The sequence below is a fragment of the Rasamsonia byssochlamydoides genome, assembly GCF_041956645.1.
Source record: "Rasamsonia byssochlamydoides strain NRRL 3658 unplaced genomic scaffold VTN77scaffold_11, whole genome shotgun sequence".
NCBI lineage: Eukaryota > Fungi > Ascomycota > Eurotiomycetes > Eurotiales > Trichocomaceae > Rasamsonia > Rasamsonia byssochlamydoides.
The window spans coordinates 213,117-234,574 of record NW_027192394.1 but is presented as its reverse complement, the minus strand read 5'-3'; the positions used below and the strand labels follow the sequence as shown (position 1 = coordinate 234,574).

General features: G+C 52.3%; 5 protein-coding genes across 5 annotated transcripts; all 5 read left to right on the top strand.

Moving 5' to 3' along the window:
* Positions 1–551: 551 nt before the first annotated feature.
* Positions 552–2,649, top strand: VTN77DRAFT_845 (uncharacterized protein; the record flags this gene model as incomplete). The annotated part of the gene is made up of 4 exons (XM_069424949.1): positions 552–736; positions 805–844; positions 916–1,237; positions 1,301–2,649. 4 exons carry the CDS (start codon positions 552–554, stop codon positions 2,647–2,649), a joined length of 1,896 nt encoding a protein of 631 aa, XP_069280326.1.
* A 922-nt stretch (positions 2,650–3,571) lies between these two features.
* On the top strand, positions 3,572–6,100 carry VTN77DRAFT_844 (uncharacterized protein; the record flags this gene model as incomplete). The annotated part of the gene is made up of 6 exons (XM_069424938.1): positions 3,572–3,614; positions 3,671–3,706; positions 3,819–3,971; positions 4,038–4,171; positions 4,250–4,775; positions 4,830–6,100. The coding sequence occupies 6 exons, from the start codon at positions 3,572–3,574 to the stop codon at positions 6,098–6,100; spliced, it is 2,163 nt and encodes a 720-aa protein (XP_069280325.1).
* Positions 6,101–8,888: 2,788 nt separating this feature from the next.
* Positions 8,889–10,075, top strand: VTN77DRAFT_843 (uncharacterized protein; the record flags this gene model as incomplete). The annotated part of the gene is made up of 3 exons (XM_069424927.1): positions 8,889–9,536; positions 9,619–9,973; positions 10,029–10,075. The coding sequence occupies 3 exons, from the start codon at positions 8,889–8,891 to the stop codon at positions 10,073–10,075; spliced, it is 1,050 nt and encodes a 349-aa protein (XP_069280324.1).
* Positions 10,076–11,951: 1,876 nt separating this feature from the next.
* VTN77DRAFT_842 (uncharacterized protein) lies at positions 11,952–17,163 on the top strand (the record flags this gene model as incomplete). Its single annotated transcript, XM_069424916.1, has 4 exons — positions 11,952–12,467; positions 12,540–13,013; positions 13,077–16,899; positions 16,964–17,163. 4 exons carry the CDS (start codon positions 11,952–11,954, stop codon positions 17,161–17,163), a joined length of 5,013 nt encoding a protein of 1,670 aa, XP_069280323.1.
* Positions 17,164–18,545: 1,382 nt separating this feature from the next.
* VTN77DRAFT_841 (uncharacterized protein) lies at positions 18,546–20,574 on the top strand (the record flags this gene model as incomplete). The annotated part of the gene is made up of 2 exons (XM_069424905.1): positions 18,546–18,885; positions 18,956–20,574. 2 exons carry the CDS (start codon positions 18,546–18,548, stop codon positions 20,572–20,574), a joined length of 1,959 nt encoding a protein of 652 aa, XP_069280322.1.
* Positions 20,575–21,458: the final 884 nt, after the last annotated feature.

Genomic DNA, 21,458 nt, shown 5'->3' with positions numbered 1-21,458 from the left:
TAGACAGCAACTCGCATGCGTTTGCTGGCCTCACTCGCTGGGTTATGATGTATTAGTGACTGCGGGGGAAGCTCTGACCTCGCTGCCGTAGCTCCGCTGGTCTCCTCCTCAACAGCTCCAGCCTCCGACCCTTGGAAACCATCAGGCTTCCCGCTTGTGGGAAGATTTCCCCTCTCTCCTCTTGCTCTTTCCTTTTCTTTAATGTTTTGAGGGAGTGGAACCTTGAAAGCTGCATATATTCAAGTTTCCTCTCTCGAGGAACGATACGAAGTCATACAGCACCTATACTATATCATCGGAGAAGCTCTTTCCTGTCCTGTCTGAGTTGATGGTACACTGTTTTGACAACAGTGTCGTCACTTTTACTACTGTATTTGCCCGTTTTTATTCCTTGTTTTGAAACTCCGTCCATATTTGCTTCTTATTTTTTTTCTTGACAGCTGGAGTCATCGCAAGCTGCGAGGCGGTCTCCTGGTCTACCTACCTGTGGTGGTAATTGAAGCGATCCCCAACAAGCTGAGCAAGAGACCGTTTCTTGCAGTTCAATTTCAATGACGCCGACTCATGGGAGCGTCGTTGACGAGAATTCACCTCTCGTATCACCAACGAAGGCGAATGATGAGGGGGAAGCTCTGACTGCTGAAAATGGCTCGACCGTTGCCGCAGACCAGCACGATCTGGATCAGACGTCTAAAAGCAGTTGGTATCTTTTCATATTAACTCTCAGCATTGGAGGGTGAGTTTTTCGTGTTCTCAATTTCCTCAAGACTGGATGAACGCTGACACTTTCCTCGATGGATACAGTCTCCAGATTGTCTGGTCTGTAGAGCTTTCTCATGGATCGGTAAGCCTCCATGAAATGGCCTAGGCCACTGTTGGATTCACAGATAGTTCTAACTTTTCTGTCAAATAAAGCCATATCTTCTATCCTTGGGGATGAGTAAGGCGCTCCTCGCCTTTGTGTGGGTCGCTGGCCCTCTTACCGGTACCCTCGTTCAGCCCTATATTGGTATCCGAAGTGACAACTGCCGCATCTCATGGGGCAAGAGGAAACCATTCATGGTATTTGGTGGACTCGCCACGGTGACCTGTCTGTTGGCTCTGGCTTGGGTGCGGGAAATTGTGAGCGGTTTCCTCGGCATCTTTGGCGTTCAAGCTCAGTCTGACGGAGTAAAAACAACGACCATCGTCGTTGCGACGATTCTGATGTACTGTCTTGACTTTGCTATTAATACGGGTCAGTCTTCTATTAGCGGACTTTTGTTTTGGAAGTTCAGTCTGACATTTTTTGTTTGTACAGTTCAGGCAGGCATCCGGGCTTTCATCGTTGACAATGCCCCAGCTCATCAGCAAGAGTCAGCAAATGCCTGGGCGAGTCGACTCACCGGCGGAGGTAATATTTTGGGATACATCCTAGGTTACATGGACCTGCCAAAGGCGTTTCCGATCTTTGGAAACACTCAGTTCAAAGTACTCTGTGTGATTGCAAGTATCACTCTCGGAAGTACGCTGTTGATCAGCTGCACATACATCCAAGAGCGGGATCCGCGGCTCGAAGGGCCACCGGCATCCGACAACCCTGGTGTTCTCTCCTTTTTCAAACAGGTCTTCAAGTCTATTCGTCGGCTGCCCCCACAGATTCGTAGAGTCTGTCAGGTTCAGCTAGCGGCGTGGATCGGATGGTTTCCTTTCTTGTTCTATTCGACGACGTACATCGGACAGCTCTATGTCAACCCTATCTTCGACCAACATCCAGACCTCTCTGATGATGACATTAACAAGGCGTGGGAGGATGCCACAAGGGTCGGCACGTTTGCTCTTCTGGTTGATGCGATTGTATCGTTTGCCACAAACGTCGTCTTGCCGCTTCTGGTGGTCCCTTCGTACAAACAGATCGAGGTTCCAGCTCGCGTTGGCCCGGATAGTCCGCCTGAAGAATCCGAAGAGATACCTCGACGACTTTCATTCTCCAGTACACCATTTGGCACCTCCTCGGAACCCCTGCTCGAGTCCTATCACAGCGGCGGCAAGATCGTCGACGACGGCGAGGAATGGAGCTTTCTTTCCAAGCTTCAAATCCCCGGCCTGACTCTGCGGCGTACGTGGCTGCTCTCACATCTCCTTTTTGCAATCTGCATGTTCAGCACGTTCTTTATCTACTCTGTTCAAGCCGCCACGGTGGTGATCGGAATTGTCGGTATTTCCTGGGCTGTCACACTCTGGGCGCCTTTTGCTCTCATCTCGGCGGAAGTCGCGCAGCGTGATGCTGAGCGACGAATCCAGCGTCGCCAAGCAGAATTGGCGGAATCTCGTGGTCAACGATATACTCCCCTGAACGGCGCGCAAAGCGCTGGTGTGACGGAAAGCGATGATGTCGAGGCTGGTGGGATTTCGGATGGCGTCACACCAGTCACTGAAGAAGCGGATGCTGCCGATCAAGCCGGTATCGTTCTTGGCTTACACAACGTGGCGGTCTCGTTTCCGCAGTTCCTCTCAACTCTGATCAGCAGCGCTATCTTTAAAGCGCTGCAGAAGCCGCGGGGCGAGCCTTGGGACGACAGTGTGGGATGGGTGTTGAGATTTGGAGGGTGTGCCGCCTTGGTTGCCGCTTACTTGACGCAGAGACTGCAAGAGAAAGCCGGTAAATGATACGAAATAGCGATATACCATTGGGAAGTTTCTATCAAAACTTTTCGAGAATTACCCCCGCCTTTTTTTGTGGAGAGTGGTTATGGCTTTTAGCAGCATGAGGGATTTTCTTTGTACTTGTACTCTGTGATACGAAACTAATGCGAAGGAATACTTTCTCACAAGTCGAGCGGCCATTATTACCTAATTATCCTACTACTACATAGTAGACAAAGAAGTTGCAGGAGACCTGTGCAACATTCATGAGAAGGGATGAAATGACAAGAATCGCGACATAGGAGAGAGTAATGAGAGGTAGAAGAGAACAGAAAAGAACAAGAAAATGAAGGTTTCTGATACTTTTCTGTTCTTTCAAGAAGATAACTGGTTCCAAGTTAAGAGACCAGACCAAGTAAACCACAGCCAGCATGAGATCTGCATTATTACTTGCTTGTCTAGCGTTATTATTGCAGTTGCCTTGGTGTTGGAACCGAGTTTCCGAGCGGAAGGAACATGCGCTGGATCCGTCTGAGATGAATGGTCAATAGTTAGGTAGCTACCTAGCTAGGTAGTTAGTAGTCCATAACTAAGATGATTGAAATGCTCGATGTGATTATGATACGTTGTTAGATCATCTTCGGCTTGAGCCGCGGTGGCGGCGGGATCTGCTTAGTCAGCTTCCAGCTCTTAGCAAGACAGGCAACCGACCAACCAACGCGCGGCATGGAGTGACACGGCAACGAGGCCAGATTGACAAGACGGACAAGAGGCAGAGAACGTAGAGTCGCATACGAATCGACTCTACCTGCTGGTTGCTCTCGGGCTTGACGTTACCTTCTCCTAGGATTATGTTCGCTATCCTTGGGTGCGAGCGTCTCTCAGCTAGAGCTCGTGCGACAGTATCATCCTTTATCTGGATCGTGTGGACCTTGTTATAGCAATAATGGTCGCTAACCTGGTCAATGAGGCCGTTGGCCATCTTCTGCGTATGTGCTGCTCCAACAAGCGCATTCCACTCTGGATACTGACAGCCTTTTTCCAGGCAGGGCCGCAGATGTTGATTCCGACCCCGATGATGGTGCGTGGCATCCCCGCTGGTTCCCTTTCGCTATCAGATCCGTCATATCATATCATATCAAATCAACCGATCCACTCCGATTGATTGGTCTCTAACACGGTTCTATATTCAGCAGAGGTTCCTGAGGCGGGCAAGATGGAGTTTTTCAGCTCCTGGGCCCTGTTCATTCTCATCGTGCTGCTGATCTTCGCTCTGTTCACAAGCTATATACTTCAGCAGAGGAAGATCCAGGCGGTGCACGAGACGGTCCTTTCCATCTTCGCAGGTGAGTACTGAGCTTTTTCATGAGTGTCGCAGACGGTGGATGCTCATTACAATGGTATTTATTCAGGAATGTTCGTGGGGTTGATCATCCGATTAAGCCCGGAGTCGCCCATTCAAGACAGTGTCACCTTTAACTACCAGTTCTTTTTTAACCTGCTCCTGCCTCCCATCATCCTAGCTTCGGGTTACGAACTACACCAGGTCGGTATTTTCGCGTCCGGAATAGACATCCAAAAAGAAATAAAATGTGCTGACGAGTGCACGTTTGGAAAATAATAGGCGAACTTCTTCCGGAATATAGGCACCATTCTGACGTTCGCTTTTGCGGGCACCTTTATTTCGGCAATTGTTCTGGGCCTTATTCTCTACTTGTGGACGCGGATCCCACTCGATGGCCTCGACATCTCGTTTGTCGAGGCCATCTCGGTGGGTGCAACCCTTTCTGCGACGGACCCGGTCACCGTTCTTGCCATTTTCAACCTGTACAAAGTCGAGCCGAAGCTCTATACCGTCATCTTCGGGGAGTCGATCCTGAACGATGCCATTGCGATCGTCCTGTTTGAGACCGCGCAAAAGTACGCGGAGAATGATGCTGCATCACTCTCCGTGCTTAACTTCTTTGAAGCCATCGGTCTGTTCTTGCTGGTCTTCCTTGGCAGTATGATTGTCGGAATCTTTGTCGGCATTGCGACGGCCTTGGGTCTCAAATACACGCATGTGCGCCGCATGCCGAAGATCGAGAGTTGCTTGATTGTTCTGATTGCCTATGCAAGCTATTTCTTCTCTAATGGTGTCTATCTTTCTGGTTCGTGCGCTCTATTGCCCTCTGGAATGAGTTGATACTGACAGCATTCATTAGGCATCGTGTCATTGCTTTTCTGCGGAATTACACTCAAACACTACGCGTATTACAATATGTCGCGGAGGACGCAGCTCACCACCAAGTATCTCTTCCAGGTGCTGGCGCAACTGAGTGAAAACTTCATCTTCATCTATCTAGGACTGGATCTATTCGTCGAGAGTGACCTGCAGTTCAAGCCTCTCTTCATCATGATTGCCGTCCTTGGCATCTGTGTGGCACGATACCTCTCCGTTTTTCCCTTGTCCAAGGCCGTCAATTGGTTCATTCGATATCGGGCCAGACGCCATGGCAAGGACGTTGCGGATGAATTGCCCTTCTCCTACCAGGCTATGTTGTTCTGGGCGGGACTGCGTGGTGCCGTCGGGGTTGCGCTGGCTGCGGGCCTGACGGGCGTGAACGCACGGGCATTGAGGGCGACGGTTCTCGTGGTGGTGGTGCTGACGGTCATCATCTTCGGAGGCACCACGGCCCGAATGCTGGACATCCTGGGAATCCGCACGGGAATTGTCGAGGAGGTTGACTCGGATGACGAGTTCGATATCGAGGTCACCCATGGCGGAACTTATTACAAACGGGCCAACAGCACCGGAATCGGATACACGCCTCGCCGCAACGACCATACCATTCCGCTGGATAATGTGGCCGACAATGCTCAACGACCGGGCGTCGTGAGCACAGACAGCTACTCCAGCGGTAATAACCGTCGACCGAGCCCACCACAGTCCGTGAGTCCAGGGATTGGCGCGCGGAAGGCGGCTGCATACAATCAGAGGGACCGCCACTCTCGCCGTGATCGGTCCTCAACGCAGACGCTGTTAGGCGGGTCTGGAAGCCGAAGTGACAGCGACCTGGGCAGTGAGGATGATGTTCCCGGTGTCCAGCACCGGAGCCATAGCCGGAGCGGAGCAGGGAAGGAGGCTGGTGGCGATGATGCGATTGATGATTTTGAACTGGATGTTGATCCTATGTCGGATGACGACCTGCCTCCAGCGGCTCCTTCCACGACGTCCCGTCTTCGACGTTCTCCATCTCATCCCCAGCATCTCTCTCCAGCCGGCACCTCTCCAGCCGGTGCCTCCCCCGCCAGGCGAGCCGGCGAGTCGGCACCGCAAAGAGAACCTCTCAGCGCGCGGAGTGCTCTGCGGGAGTTGTTCTCTGGGGGGCCAACCGGCGACCACGCTGCCTGGTTCCGGCAGTTGGATGAGGACTTTATCAAGCCTAAGCTTTTGCTTGATCAGTCGAATCACAAAGGCCCGGGTGCGGTGTGACGGGTTACGTTTCTTTATTCTTTTTTATGCAGTTTATGTTTGTCATGTCATGATATACTCTGTTCTGTTCGTGCTGGATCATCGATAACTAACTGCGTGGGCTGTTTGATTTGATTTGATTTGGTTTGCTTCTCCTCAACTTGGGAGGAGGAGAATGGGAAACAATATTCTTTTTTTTTTTGTTTTGTCCTGTCTTGTATTTTATTCTGTCCACTGTTAAACGTTACCCTGCACCTCGGTAGCCAGCTGACTGAAACAATTTCACCAGCGAGCGGACCGACGGACCGAATGGAGCTGGAGCATGGGGCTTGGGTTGGGCGTATAGACTGGTGTGCCTTATTTTCATTATTTTCATTTTTTTTTCGATTCAAAAACAGGCTATTATATCTGTCAGTGGAGCAGAGACTCTTTTACAGACAGATTGGTTTGGTAGGCAGGCTATCTATCTTAGTAGTTGATCGATTCGATTTCTTTGAGTACTTTACATGTACTGTACTTTGTATGCCAGCAATTGGGGAATACCACTTAAAAGAACCATACATTTTTCTATCTATAATCTCTGCTTTACACGATACGATACTTCACATTTCCTCATAGTTGAGTACTCCGTATAATAACTATTACGACTGTCGTTCTTATTGTTGTTTGTTGCCTTCCTTAATTAATTCAATTCTTCGTATTCGGTTGGCGTACACTGCAGAGAGTCTGTAGTGTATAGATCTGGTATCCACATCGCAAACTGGAACTACCGTAGGTGCATGCACTAGCTTCTTCACGGGCATATGGAAAGTATAAAAGATACCAGAGTACGGAGTAAGCTTACTCTGTGTGAGAGAGAGGGAAAGAGGGAAAGAAAGTCGAGCTGGAAAAGCCATGCATGCTATGATAGATAACATGATGCCCGAAGAAGCACCTGATGGGCCCGATAGGCAAGGCCGTGTGCATTGCGTCGTTTCCCGTGCGCATTAGCTAGTTCCACCCACTTAGCACTTTTCTCCTGAACAGAGATGTGATCCAGATCACCGTCGAGAGCGGAGAATGATGCGATATATTCCATTCCCCCCCTCTTCCGAAAAGAAACATCTCGGACAGATGGAGATTGATGGCGCATTCGATTGCGTGTGGATCCGGAGTTTCCCCGGAATCCCCGCAAGTTATGCACTCCGTACTGTACGGAGTTCTCCGTATGGAGTACATGGATTCGTCTGGAGAACGAGCGAATCCCGCCCCGCCCCTCTTCTACGACAGCTAAATAACACGGGGAAAAGGAAATTCAAACCCCAGGTTTCAAACTATCTCCACAAAAACAAAGGGCGCCCGCTGTAAGCGCTGCAATTGCTGCGACTTACAAGGGTGCCTCCGCGCGGGGGGAAAAGTACGGAGTACGGAGTAGGTGTTTTCTGGATCCCAATCGGACCAAAGGACACCTGCCCGCGGCCTTCGCTGCCTTGCATTATTCTCTCAATAACCTGCGTCTGCTGGATAATAGAACTACCTGGATCCTCGCCCAGACATCCGCGTCCCACCGAGTGCAGATGATAATAATACGTACGGTGTCCCTCTTCCCCGCAATTTCCCGAAAAGAAGCCTCAGATTGAGACATGATAATAAGAATGATGAATACTAATAATAATAATCGATAATAATGGAAATGCGGAGGAATACTCCGTGCATACGGAGCACATACTCGTGATCAATCAAGCTCCCAAATGACAGAATACCAGAATTCTCCGTACAGGATACAGGGTTAGTGGGTTCGTAACTACTAACTTCGTGACATGGCAGACTGACTGACACATGACACGCTGGTGGAGACTAGACTGGCATAGACCATAGACATCCCCATACGGAATACCCCAGACGGAGGACCTTGATGGAATCAAAACATCAATAAAACTCGATGAAGTGAAGGGGAGGGAGAGGACCTTGTTAGAATCAGAAAGTAGATAAGTACAGTACCTAGGACCTAGATAAGATCAGCTTTAGTGTGGAGGAGGGAGGAGGCTCTGGCCTCTCTGCTAGGTAGCAGTCTTGTTCTTCTAGTCTTATTCTTTTCAATCTTGCTCAGAAGCAGGATATACACCTGTCCAGTCGACTACTCGATAGGGAGAGACTATATTGTGCATCAGGTACCTGCTGACGTATAGGTATGTACCTATATGAAATATTAATTACTTCACTTCAGGGCGACAGTCAATCAGACAGACCAGTTAGAATGCACTATTCAGAATTCAGGAGTAAAGTGGTAAGTGGAGGCAGCCATTAAAATAACGATATGCTGGATGGACCGAGCTAATCGCCACGGGTCTGGTCGGGCTTATCTCCACTGGCTTGATTTCATCCATCTGCTAACGACCTAACAACCAACGCGCAACCACGCGAGCTTCACTCATTCGAATCCTCGTGATTAGCGCGCACCCCTCTCAACTCGGACCCATCATTCTACCACGATGTCATATGTCGTATGCTGGTTCGCACGAGCTTGTGAGGAGAGTGGGTGGCGTGGAGCCCGGGCTGGATTCGACATGCCTCCGATGAGTCCTCTCGACTGGTCTTGCCTGTTGAATGGACATGGACATACGACGTCTATAAAAGGGGCTTGATGTTCCTCCTCTGCTCTTCTGGTCTGCTTCTTGTTCAGTACATCAGACTATAAAGAGCCTTGCCAATTGCTTTGAAAGCAAAGTCTACTCTTTCTAGTTCGCCGTACTTCCTCATTCTACGTTTCAATCTTTCCTCTCATTGGAATACTGATTCTTGGATACTGAATTCCTGACTGAATTCAAACATGGCTATCCCAGAAACTCAATGGGCCCAAGTCATCGAGAAGAGAGGCAGCCTCGTCTACAAGCAGATCCCCGTCCAGAAACCTGGCCCCGATGAGGTCCTGGTCAACATCAAGTACTCCGGCGTCTGCCACACGGACCTGCACGCCCTGAATGGCGACTGGCCCTTGGAGACGAAATTGCCGCTCGTCGGCGGCCACGAGGGTGCTGGCGTCGTCGTGGCGAAGGGCGACCTGGTCACCGATATTGAAATTGGCGACTACGCCGGAATCAAATGGCTCAACGGCTCGTGTCTGGCGTGCGAGTTCTGCCGGCGCTCTGAAGAGCCATTGTGCCCACACGCTCTGCTCTCCGGGTACACCGTCGACGGGACGTTCCAGCAATACGCTATTGCCAAGGCGGCGCATGTCTCCAAGATCCCCAAGAACGTGCCTCTCGACGCCGTTGCCCCTGTCCTGTGCGCGGGTATCACAGTCTACAAGGGCCTGAAGGAATCGGGCGCCCGACCAGGTGAGACGGTCGCCATTGTTGGTGCTGGCGGTGGTCTGGGATCCCTTGCTCAGCAGTATGCCAAGGCGATGGGACTCAGAATCATCGCCATCGACGGTGGTGACGAGAAGAAAGCCATGTGCGAGCAACTCGGAGCCGAAGTATGTATCCCCGTTAATGAATATATTTGATTTCTCCTTGATCTGGGGAAAGGACCGCAGCTGACCTTTTTCTCCTCCTCAGGCCTACGTCGACTTTACCAAGAGCACGGATCTGGTCAAGGACGTGCGGGCTGCCACCAAAGACGGTCTTGGCCCACACGCCGTCCTGCTCGTGGCCGTCGCCGAACTGCCCTTCCAGCAAGCCGCCAGCTACGTCCGGCCGCGTGGAACGATCGTGGCTATCGGCCTGCCGGCGAATGCGCACCTCAAGGCGCCCGTCTTCGACACGGTGGTCCGGATGATCACCATCAAGGGCAGCTATGTGGGCAACCGACAAGACGGCGACGAGGCCATTGACTTCTTTGCGCGCGGCCTGATCAAGGCGCCGTACAAGGTGGTGCCGTTGTCCGAACTGGGCAAGGTTTATGAGTTGATGGGTTGGTTGCCAGAAGCACAGAAATTTGAAGAGGATGCAGGCTAACGATTCGATAGAACAAGGCAAGGTTTCCGGACGCTACGTTCTCCAGATGCCCGAGTAAATGGCGAATTGATCTATTGATCATGATATGACGACTCTCCAACACTTCCACCCGTTCGCCGTTGTCAGCATTGGACGATACTTCCACACTTGTAAGGAAGAGACTGATTCCGGAGGACAAAGGCAAAAACGGATCTTGGCAGATGGGGTTGAAACTCCACACGATTGCATAATAAATGCCTTTTTCTTGTTTGTATGTAGGTGTAGGACATATTTGTTAGCGAATAGTATATAAATCTGGACATTTGGATCTATTGCTTGTTCTGTCGTTCTTCAATCAATTCTTAGTAATTCTGTATGAAAAAGTCTCCGCATAAGTAGTGAATGGAATGATTTTACACGAAAAAAGGGAAGGAAAATCTTGGTTATAGAAAACCAAGGAGTTGCGATTCTGGGCATCGAGAGTGACGGTGAATAAGACCACAAAAAATTACTACAATAGTCTGTCTACTTTTTTCTCTCATGACATTCACTGAGAACAGCTGAAGGGGTGGCTCGAAAGTGAATGCCCACGTGCAATAATACTAGCAAAAATCATCCAGCAAGCGTGGATACGAACAATGGTACAGTACAATGCCCAGGAATTAGTTCATACCTCGTACCTAGGTAAGTGGTGGGCAGGCAAAACTGTATAGGGCGAACGAAGACGCCCGAACCGCTCCGGAGGCCGGGCTGGCCAGCTTCGGTTTTGATGTCATGGATCAATTATTACTCTTAGCGAGTGAGTTTCGCTAGTTACGGAGAGAATCTGGCAGAACAGAATGTGGTCTATGTCGACGAGAGAACATGGATATAAATGAATAAATAACCCCACGATTGGCAGTGCTAGAGTCACCAAGAATTAATATAATAATCTAACAAAGAGAATCCAACAGCTGCAGCGCGACAAAGACGCCCCGAGAAGGAAAGGCGCCACGGTACGCGGCTCGTCACGGGTAATAATACAAGCGCCGTTACCACCACAGACAGTGAGAAGTGAATGTAGACTCCAAGGAACAATAAACAGCAGCAGCTCCAGAATGGCTCTCGACGTCTGTAATATTTTCAAGGGAATAATATTGAAGATGGAAGCTAGGCTGAGATGTCAGGATTAGGACAATGTCCTCCTGACCATTGTCGTGGACAGATGACGGGTCATTTGATGATAAACTGCTGATAGACATGCAGCAACCGTCACGGTAATACGAATACCAGCTGTGGAGGCGGGACGAGATCGCCTGGGGAGCGCGAAACAGTGCCAATCGAGCAGACTGGCAGTTCGTCCTGCAAAGGGGAAAAATGGAAAAGAGGCTGCAACAAACACCGCTTCGTTCCATGAAGCCGCGATCCACCATCCATTCTCTTCCGCCACGTCGCTCCCTCAGCTTCCCTCCTCTTCTTCATCCATCTCCATCTCCATCCCCATCCCCATCCTCACCTGCCCATTATCCACCCACCTTCCATCGCCTGCATCATCCCAACAGCGCTCCTGGGTATCGCCGCTCCATCCGCGGCGCCGCCTGTCTCCCGTCACCGTCTGGTCGCTTCCACACACGCAGACGCCCTTCCATGCCAGACCGGTGACGAAGGAAAAATCGCCAACCGCCCGCGAGGCCCATCTCAACACGAACAGGTACAGCACCACGCCTCATCTCTCCGCTCCGCCCTTTTTACGCATCTGGCTCGATAGATAGATATCTATCGACTATCAGCAGCTCTCCCTACGGCCTTTTGCCTTCCTCCCTGCACCTGTCAGAGCCGAAATCGGCAGCTAACGCGTCTTGGCTTTGCAGGATTCTATGGCAATTTCATCTTACTGAAAGACATCTCGTCTTGACGACTCCAACGCCAACCCCTCGAATATCATATCTCGCGTCCGGGAGACGCGGCTTCACATCATGACGGGGGCTCCACCATACGGGGTGCACTCCCCAAACCAACAACCGCCGTACACCGCATACTCGCCCCCATCCAAGAATCGTCCTTACTACCCGAACAATGAACAGTATCAGCAGCACCCTTCCGAAACACCCCAGACCTTCCCTCCCCCATCGTCCTTCGCACGCAGCCCGCATTTTGGCCACCCACCCTCTCCTATGCCTACCACCCTCCCCCCACTGAATGGCAGCGCTCCTCCTCATTCGGACGCGTCGCCGCCATATCAGGCGCAACATTCGTCTTCTGGGACGCCGAATTTCCCCCTCCCACGACCTTATCCCAGTTCCGTCATGTCGGGCACTTCGGCCGCTCCCTATGGTCAGCCGACTACTTCACACGCCCATCCCTCCAGCCGCCCTGATACGCTTTCGCAGTCTCCAAAGAAGGAACCGGAGACTTCCTTCAACGGCCGCGGAAACGGTGCAGGATTCTCATCCCACGCACCCATGATGCGGCCACCATCGCCTAAGGAATCGGTACGTGTTTGTGACTGTCCTTATTTCAGAGACCCTCCGATGTGTCTATCCAACTAACTGATCAATTGACAGAAGCCCGCCAGAGCCGCTGATCCCATGTCGTTCGCCAGCATTCTCTCGGAGCCAGCTGGAGAGCCCTCTCCGCGACGGCCTTCTCCACCTCCTCCCGCTCCCGTGAATAACCACAAGGAACCTGAGCCGGCGCCGGCGGCACCGCTCCCCCGGCTGGAGAAGAAACCCAGCAACGAAAAGCGACGTCGGACTCTCGAAGCTCCACCCGCGCTCGACAATGCTCCTCCACAACTATCCTTTACCAATGGTACTCCGGAGCCGAACAAGCAGCCTGTCCAGCCTCGTGTTCCGAAAGTCCGACGGACTCTGACGGAACGGGACTTGGAAACTATCAACAAGATCGTTACCGAAATCGATAAGGCGGAAAAGAGCGACGTGGAGGAACCTGGCTTCGAACAGGAAAGGGAACGATACATCATGAAAGGCAAGAAACGGGCCTTGGATGCGGAAAGGTTGGAAGCAAAAAGGCGCAAGGTATGTCGCTGAGTCTCATCATCCCCTTCGCCTCCCGAACAAGATCAACTGACCAGGTCGCAGCGTCGTCGACATGATTTCCTCATCCAGTTGGGCAAGACCTTCGAGAAGCAGGCTATTGCCGGAGCTGAGCGGTTCAGGGCCGTGAACGAGGCTGCGGTGGTCGCAGACGTTCATCGGAAGGAGATCCAGGATGAAAAAGAACGCAAGAAGGACATGCAACGGAAGCGTCGCCGCGAGAATACCGTGCGTCTGGAAACGCAGAAGAAACTTGAGGCAGAGCGGAAAGCGAGCAAGGCCGCGGACCTTGCGGAGAGGGAGAAGTTTCTCCGCGAAGCCGAGAAGGCCCAGAAGAAAATCCGGGGAGTCAAGAGAGCTCTGGAAAGAGGCAATGCGCCCGAGGAGATCAGCGAAGTCACGCCTCTGGCGCCCAACATGGAAGGCGGCACTACCAGCTCCTTTCATATTGGCAAGGGAGTATCGCCTCCAGCGAAGAAGAAATCGGCTCGTGCCGGTCCTGTCACCCGGCCCAAGAAATCCAAGGAGAAGAAGCAAGCAGAGAAGGATGCGGCGGAGGCGGCATATGCTGCAATGGAGAAGGAGGAGCTCGTGCCGATCGCGCCCAAGGAAGATCCTCGCCGAGAATCCCTGAAGAAAGAGGGCAAGGTTGCGCGCTCCAAGGAGCCCACGCCTGCCCCTCTCTCTGCCTACGAGACCAAAGGCTACAACCAGATCTACGAACAGATCTGGCGGGATATTGCACGCAAGGATATTCCCAAAGTCTACCGGATTAAAGCTCTTTCGCTCAGCACTCGTCAGGAGAACCTTCGCAAGACCGCTCAGCTCGCCAGCAAGCAGTCTCGCAAATGGCAGGAGCGCACCAACAAGAGCATGAAAGACACCCAGGCCCGCGCCAAGCGGACGATGCGGGAGATGATGTCCTTCTGGAAGAGAAACGAACGTGAGGAGCGAGACCTCCGCCGCATGGCCGAGAAGCAGGAGCTCGAGATGGCCAAGAAGGCCGAAGCTGATCGCGAGGCCAATCGTCAGAGGCGGAAGCTTAACTTCCTTATCTCTCAGACCGAACTGTACTCGCACTTCATCGGTCGCAAGATCAAAACCCACCAGGTTGAAGGCACGCAGGATGCCACGGTGGAGACGACTGGCGAGACGGTGCAGCCCGGGAAACCGGAGGATCATACTATCAACCTTCCCGATAGCGTCGCCGATGTGGGCACCAAGGTCACCAACTTTAATGAACTGGACTTTGATGCAGAGGATGAAACTGAGCTGCGCAAAGCCGCCATGGCCAATGCTCAGAGTGCCGTAAAAGAGGCGCAGGCTCGGGCGCGCGCATTCAACAATGATGAGAACCGGATGGCTGCGTTCGACGAGGGCGAGATGAACTTCCAGAACCCGAGCAGTTTGGGTGACATTGAAATCTCGCAACCGAAGATGCTCCGGGCTCAGCTGAAGGAATACCAGCTGAAAGGCCTCAACTGGCTCGTCAATTTGTACGAACAAGGCATCAACGGTATCCTTGCTGACGAGATGGGTCTCGGGAAGACTCTTCAGTCGATCTCCGTCATGGCCTATCTGGCAGAGGTGCACAACATCTGGGGTCCGTTCCTGGTCATTGCGCCCGCATCCACCCTGCACAATTGGCAGCAGGAGATCAGTCGTTTTGTTCCCGACATCAAGGTGCTGCCGTACTGGGGGTCGGCCAAGGATCGGAAGATTCTCCGCAAGTTCTGGGACCGCAAGCACATCACCTATACCAGGGAATCGGAGTTCCATGTTTTGGTGACCTCCTACCAGCTCGTCGTCCTGGATGCCCAATACTTCCAGAAGGTGAAGTGGCAGTATATGATTCTGGACGAAGCTCAAGCGATCAAGTCCTCGCAGAGTTCCCGTTGGAAGAGCCTTTTGGGATTCCATTGCCGGAACCGACTCTTGCTTACGGGTACCCCTATTCAGAACAACATGCAGGAACTGTGGGCCCTTCTTCATTTCATCATGCCGACCCTGTTCGACTCTCATGACGAGTTCAGCGAATGGTTCTCCAAAGACATCGAATCTCACGCCCAGAGCAACACCAAACTGAACGAGGACCAGCTCAAACGGTTGCACATGATCCTCAAGCCGTTCATGCTTCGCCGTATTAAGAAACATGTCCAGCAAGAACTGGGAGACAAGGTCGAAATTGACGTCTTCTGTGATCTGACCTACCGCCAGCGGGCGTACTATACCAGCCTCCGAAACCGTGTCAGCATCATGGATCTCATCGAGAAGGCGGCCGTCGGCGACGAATCTGATAGCACTACCCTGATGAACCTGGTGATGCAATTCCGCAAGGTTTGCAACCATCCGGATCTGTTTGAGCGAGCTGAGACGCGATCGCCTCTGTCCACCGCGCACTTTGCAGAGACGGCTTCCTTCCTCCGCGAGGGTCAGAATGTGGACGTTCGCTACTCAACACGCAATTTCATTGAATATGAGCTACCGCGCATGCTGTGCAGCGATGCCGGACGCATCGACGTCGCGGGGCCGGATAATCCGCGCGCTGGTTTCCGTGGCAAGTACCTCTCCCATCTGATGAATATCTGGACTCCGGAGAATATCAAGCAGAGTGTCGAAGATGACCAAGCATTCTCTTTCCTGCGCTTTGTGGACACATCCATCGGTGAGGCCTACGAGACATCTCACCTGGGCGTCTTTGAGCGGGCTGCCCGTCGGCGAGGCCAGACGAATCGCCTATCTCGCCTGAATGTGGTCTACGACAAGGACGACGGTGACGATGCCAACTCAGTGCTCCCGCACTGTCTGTTCAACATCGTCGATCGCAATGACCGCGAGGCAGTCCGGGAGGTAGCCACCGAAGGGTACATGCGGGAGCTCATGAATGTATCGAGGGCAACCTTTGATCGCCAGGGCTTTGCCGTCATTGAGCCTTGTGCCAGGCCGGCGGCGTCGGCTCCGCCGATTACGATCTCTTGTTCAGGCCAAGCCGCCATCAAGGAGACGCAGGACACTCTCTTCAACGTTTCTGTTCGCCATGCGCTCTTCGGCGTTCCCAGCAAACGGATGGAGGAGCAGATCGTGGAACAGAAGCTGGATCCGGCTCCCTACTCTCTTCCTCCCATGCTCCCCACCCCCATCTCCTACAAGGCCCGGTATACGAAGATCGAGGTGCCTTCGATGAGACGGTTCGTGACGGACTCGGGCAAACTGGCCAAGCTGGACGAACTTTTGCGAGAGCTCAAGAACGGAGGGCACCGGGTGCTCCTCTACTTCCAGATGACCCGTATGATCGACCTGATGGAGGAATATCTCACCTATCGCAACTACAAGTACTGTCGTCTGGATGGAAGCACCAAACTGGAGGATCGTCGCGATACCGTGGCCGATTTCCAGCAGCGCCCCGAGATCTTCGTCTTCTTGCTGTCGACCCGTGCCGGTGGTCTTGGTATCAACCTGACGGCCGCCGACACGGTCATCTTCTACGACTCGGACTGGAACCCTACCATCGATTCACAGGCCATGGACCGAGCGCATCGTCTAGGTCAGACGAAGCAGGTGACGGTGTACCGTCTCATCACGCGCGGAACCATCGAAGAGCGAATCCGCAAGCGGGCTTTGCAGAAAGAAGAAGTGCAGCGGGTGGTCATTTCCGGCGGAGCGGCTGGCGGCGTCGACTTCAACACTCGCTACCGGGAGAACCGGACCAAGGACATTGCCATGTGGCTTGCCGACGACGAGCAGGCGGAGATCCTCGAACAAAAAGAACGAGAAGCTCTGGAGCGCGGCGAGGAATTCGGTGTCAAGAAGGGTAAGAAGACGCAAGGGAAGAAGAAAGATATTACGCTGGATGATATGTATCATGAAGGTATGTCAAGCCGCAGGACGTTTTCCCGCTGTTAGACCATGAGTTTACTGATTATTGTCTACAGGCGAAGGGCACTTTGACGACATCAGCGCGAAGCCCTCCGGTGCAGCGACGCCTATCTCTGACAATTTCGGCACGTCGTCCTCTGGAGCAACAAAGCGACGCGGCCGCGGGACGGCCAAAGGCCCGTCCAAGAGAGCCAAAACCACCAAGGAGCGATTGCGGCTGATTGATGGCGACAATGACGTGCCGATGGATGAGTAGGAGGCTCGTTTCTCACACCGACTTGGCGAATGTTTATCTGTGTGGCAGCTATGGCTGGCCGTGTAATTCCATACATGACGGATCAAGGGTTGAACAGATGATTTATAGACATGGAGTCTGGTTTTCCTTTTCTCTGTACTTTGTGTGCGCGATGCTGTTCTTTCCATCTGGGATCTTTTCTTAAACTTTTTACTATTATCATTATTTTGATTTCTGGTCTGGGTCCGGGAAACGGGTGAGGGATGGTTTCAGGACCGTTTGTACCATTATTGTTATTCCCGTCGTCATTTTTGCTCGTGGTTATTAGCTGTTCGAGGAGTTTGCTGTCTTTCTTCTACCATCGTGTCTTTTACCTGGCGTACGTACTTGTTTGTTCCATACACGAAAACAAAAGAAATAGAACCTTTCTTCTCTGCATCAGTAAGTGACAAATATTACTGAGGGATAATAGCAAGAACTATATTATAGTAAGCAATATAGGTAGGGAGCCCGCCTGTGAAGTAGCTAATGAAAATCATAATAATCACACGTACTATAAGTACGCCCCAGGGGCAAAAGTTCCCGGCATAGAACTGGTATTTTCTCTTCAAACCAGTCGAGCGAAGCGAGACCTGTAAGGCTTGTAGACAGAAAATACCAAAAAGGAATGGGGTTCATATCAGCTTGACGTGACGATATACTTTACTACCTCGGTACCTCGTGGATCGTGACTCTATCATCATCGAATTGTCTAGGAGTCAATCCGCGTGCGGAATCTCTCTTTCCATGACTCTTGATTTTTATTATCTCTATTCTGACTGGATACCCAGTCCGGCTGCAGTCGAGAACGGTCTGCTTACGTTGGAGGGTCGGTCGAGAGAGATGCTCTTGCTGAGTCAGCCGTGTGGGGTAAGCAGATCCCGTATCGGCCGGTCTTGTTCCGGCACTTCCTGCCAATCAGAAGACCCGTTAGTAAGCACGCTGCTCCCGTTGGCTGGAGAGAATGACCATCGAAGGCCGACTCGGTGTTCGACACGCCACATCGCATAGCGATCATGGGGGAAGAAAACAGGGAACAAAGGTCTTCAGCTTGTGAGGGGTAGAGATCTGTAGATAATTAATAAATAGTTAGATGATTACTCCGTACTTAAGGCCATCACTGCCAGGCGCCCTGTGGGGTCAGAGAAGTTACATGTCATGTAACGGAACGGTCTCGGGACCCCGAGCCCATCCCATCGGATCATCGCCTCCGGGCTGACTCTTCTCTTTCCTTTCTCTCCCGCCCATCCATCTCTCTCCAGCCCTTGACACACTGACTGGAAGAGGGCATCTCATCGATTGCTCTCTTCTGCTGTTATCACCCATCTCAAACTGAATCAATTGGATTAGATCACGCCGACAAAATGGAGTCGCTCCTGAACCAGTCCCGCGCCATGTGTCCGTTTCTCAAGCGCACGCCTCCGTCCACGCTGCGCTCGCTGTCGACGGCCACCCGTCCCAGCCCGGGCGGTGGCACCATCTCCAACCTCCAGATCATTGCCCGTCGCTGCCCTGTCATGAGCAAGGCCCTGGCCGTCCAGAGCGCCCGTCTTGCCTCCAAGCGCTTCGCTACCGCTGCTGGCGCCGGAACGGGCATGGGCCTGAAGACCTTCAAGGAGACCTCGCGCTGCCGCAGAGGCTTGCACTCTACCGCGGGTAATGGTGCTAGCGTTGAGCCTGGGACCTACAAGAAGAATGATCGAGGTAAGTCTCTTTTCTATCGTGATGTCTCCGCGGAGAGATTATTGGGAATCAGTCTCTAACAACCTTCCAGTCCATCCTACCTTTCCCAACAATCCGGTGAAACCCGTCGCAAAGCCCGCCGAAACTCCCCTTGCCGGACCTTGTCCCCAGGCGCCCTCCACCTCCAGATTCGACTACGAGGCCTTCTACCAGAGCGAGCTGGACAAGAAGCACAAGGACAAGTCGTACCGCTACTTCAACAACATCAACCGTCTGGCCAAGGAATTTCCCCGCGCTCACATGGCGTCTCCCGAACACAAGGTTACCGTCTGGTGCTCGAATGACTATCTCGGCATGGGCAGCAATCGTGAGGTCTTGGAAACCATGCACCAGACCCTCGAAGACTACGGAGCCGGCGCGGGAGGCACGCGCAATATCTCCGGTCATAACAAGCATGCTGTCGCGTTGGAGAAAACGCTGGCCAAGCTTCACGGCAAGGACGCAGCGCTGGTGTTCAGCTCCTGCTACGTCGCCAATGATGCCACTCTCGCGACCTTGGGCAGTAAACTGCCCGATTGTGTGATTTTATCGGACAGTCTCAACCACGCCTCCATGATCCAGGGGATCCGGCACTCAGGGGCCAAGAAGATGGTCTTCAAGCATAACGACGTAGCCGACCTCGAGGCCAAACTGGCGTCCCTGCCGCTGCACATCCCCAAGATCATCGCTTTCGAGTCCGTGTACAGCATGTGCGGCTCGATTGCGCCCATCGAGAAGATCTGCGATCTCGCAGAGAAGTATGGGGCTATCACGTTCCTCGACGAGGTCCATGCGGTAGGCATGTACGGCCCTCACGGCGCCGGTGTAGCCGAACATCTCGACTACGACATTTATGCCTCCCAGGACACGCCTCACCCACGTAGCACGAAGGGAACGATCATGGACAGGATAGATATCATCACTGGAACGCTGGGCAAGGCCTATGGCTGCGTGGGTGGTTACATTGCTGGCTCGGCGACCTTTGTCGACATGATCCGCTCGCTGGCGCCGGGCTTCATTTTTACCACTTCACTGCCGCCCGCAACGATGGCGGGTGCCAACACGGCCATCGAATACCAGTCCCAGTACCGTCGTGACCGAGTGCTGCAGCAACTGCACACCCGCGCGGTGAAGGCGGCTTTCAAGGAGATCGACATCCCGGTGATTCCCAACCCGTCGCACATTGTGCCGCTGCTGGTGGGCGACGCCGAGCTTGCGAAGAAAGCCTCTGATCTGCTATTGGAGGAGCACGGCATCTATGTCCAGGCCATCAATTACCCGACCGTTCCCCGGGGAGAGGAACGATTGCGCATCACTCCGACGCCAGGGCATGTCAAGGAGCACCGTGACCACCTGGTGCAGGCAGTGGATGCGGTCTGGACGAAGCTCGGACTCAAACGCACCAGCGAGTGGAGGGCCCAGGGTGGCTTCGTGGGTGTTGGCGTCGAGGGGGCGGAAGCCGAGAACTCGCCTATTTGGGATGACGCTCAGCTGGGACTGCGTGAGGGTGAGTCTCTCGAAGAGGCTGTGGAGCGTGAACTTCGGCTGCAGGCTGTCGAAAAACAGCGGCTGGCAGGAATTTCGCGCATGCAGACGGGTGGCGTCGTCAATTCTGCTGCTGCTGCTGCTGCTGCGCCTATTGCCAGCACTCCGGTTGGAGTGGCCGCCTAAGTAGCTGCCTAGGTAGGCGCATAGTTGGCACCACTTGTGAGGTACAGCGGTGAAATACCGTTTGTATCTCTCCGCTTATGTTAATTTTGGATATTTATTGAATTGAATATATGAGGGAGATTGTGATGTATCTGTTTTTTAACATGCCATCGACCTCGTCTTCTATCATTTCACCTTGTTGATTTTTACATCCAACTTTGACAGTCTTTACCGTCCTACAGTCCGTCACCATGACGATGATCAATTAATTGACTTGTTCATTCCCATCATTCACACATATGATTCTTTCTCTTCTCTTCTTCTTCTTCTTATAATTCCTGACTAATGTCAAAAAAGAAAACGGAGCAGCCCGTCTTCTTTTTTCTTAAATGGGCATCCGACTGACTTTTTGGGCATTTGAGGGAGATTTCCAGATCCATGTACGTACGTACATACATAGATCTACAGCACAGTGTCCAAGTAGGACTGTCTAATTGATTGTGTATACGTACATACTCCGTGTGTCCTCGATTCTGTTCTGTTCGTAATAAACCCCAACACCAACAGATGGTGTTTTATCTATCTTTCTTTATTTGTAGACGGTAAGGAAAGGAAAGGAAAGGAACGATAATTCAGTTGCACAATGAGAATGAACGAAGATGAAGAAGATGAAGAAGGAGGAGGAGGAGAAAACCAGGGAAGACCGAATCGGATCGAATCGAATTGAATTGAATCACTGATCTTTCGCGCATTTTATTTATTTATCATGATTTTAACTCAGCATACGCAAAAAGCGCTCCGAAAAGAGATCCATAGCGATTCAGGCGGGTGCGTGCCGCGGGTATTGTCAGAATCGACAGACGACGCATCTCAGTGCTATGGATACAATTAGATGTTTCGATATT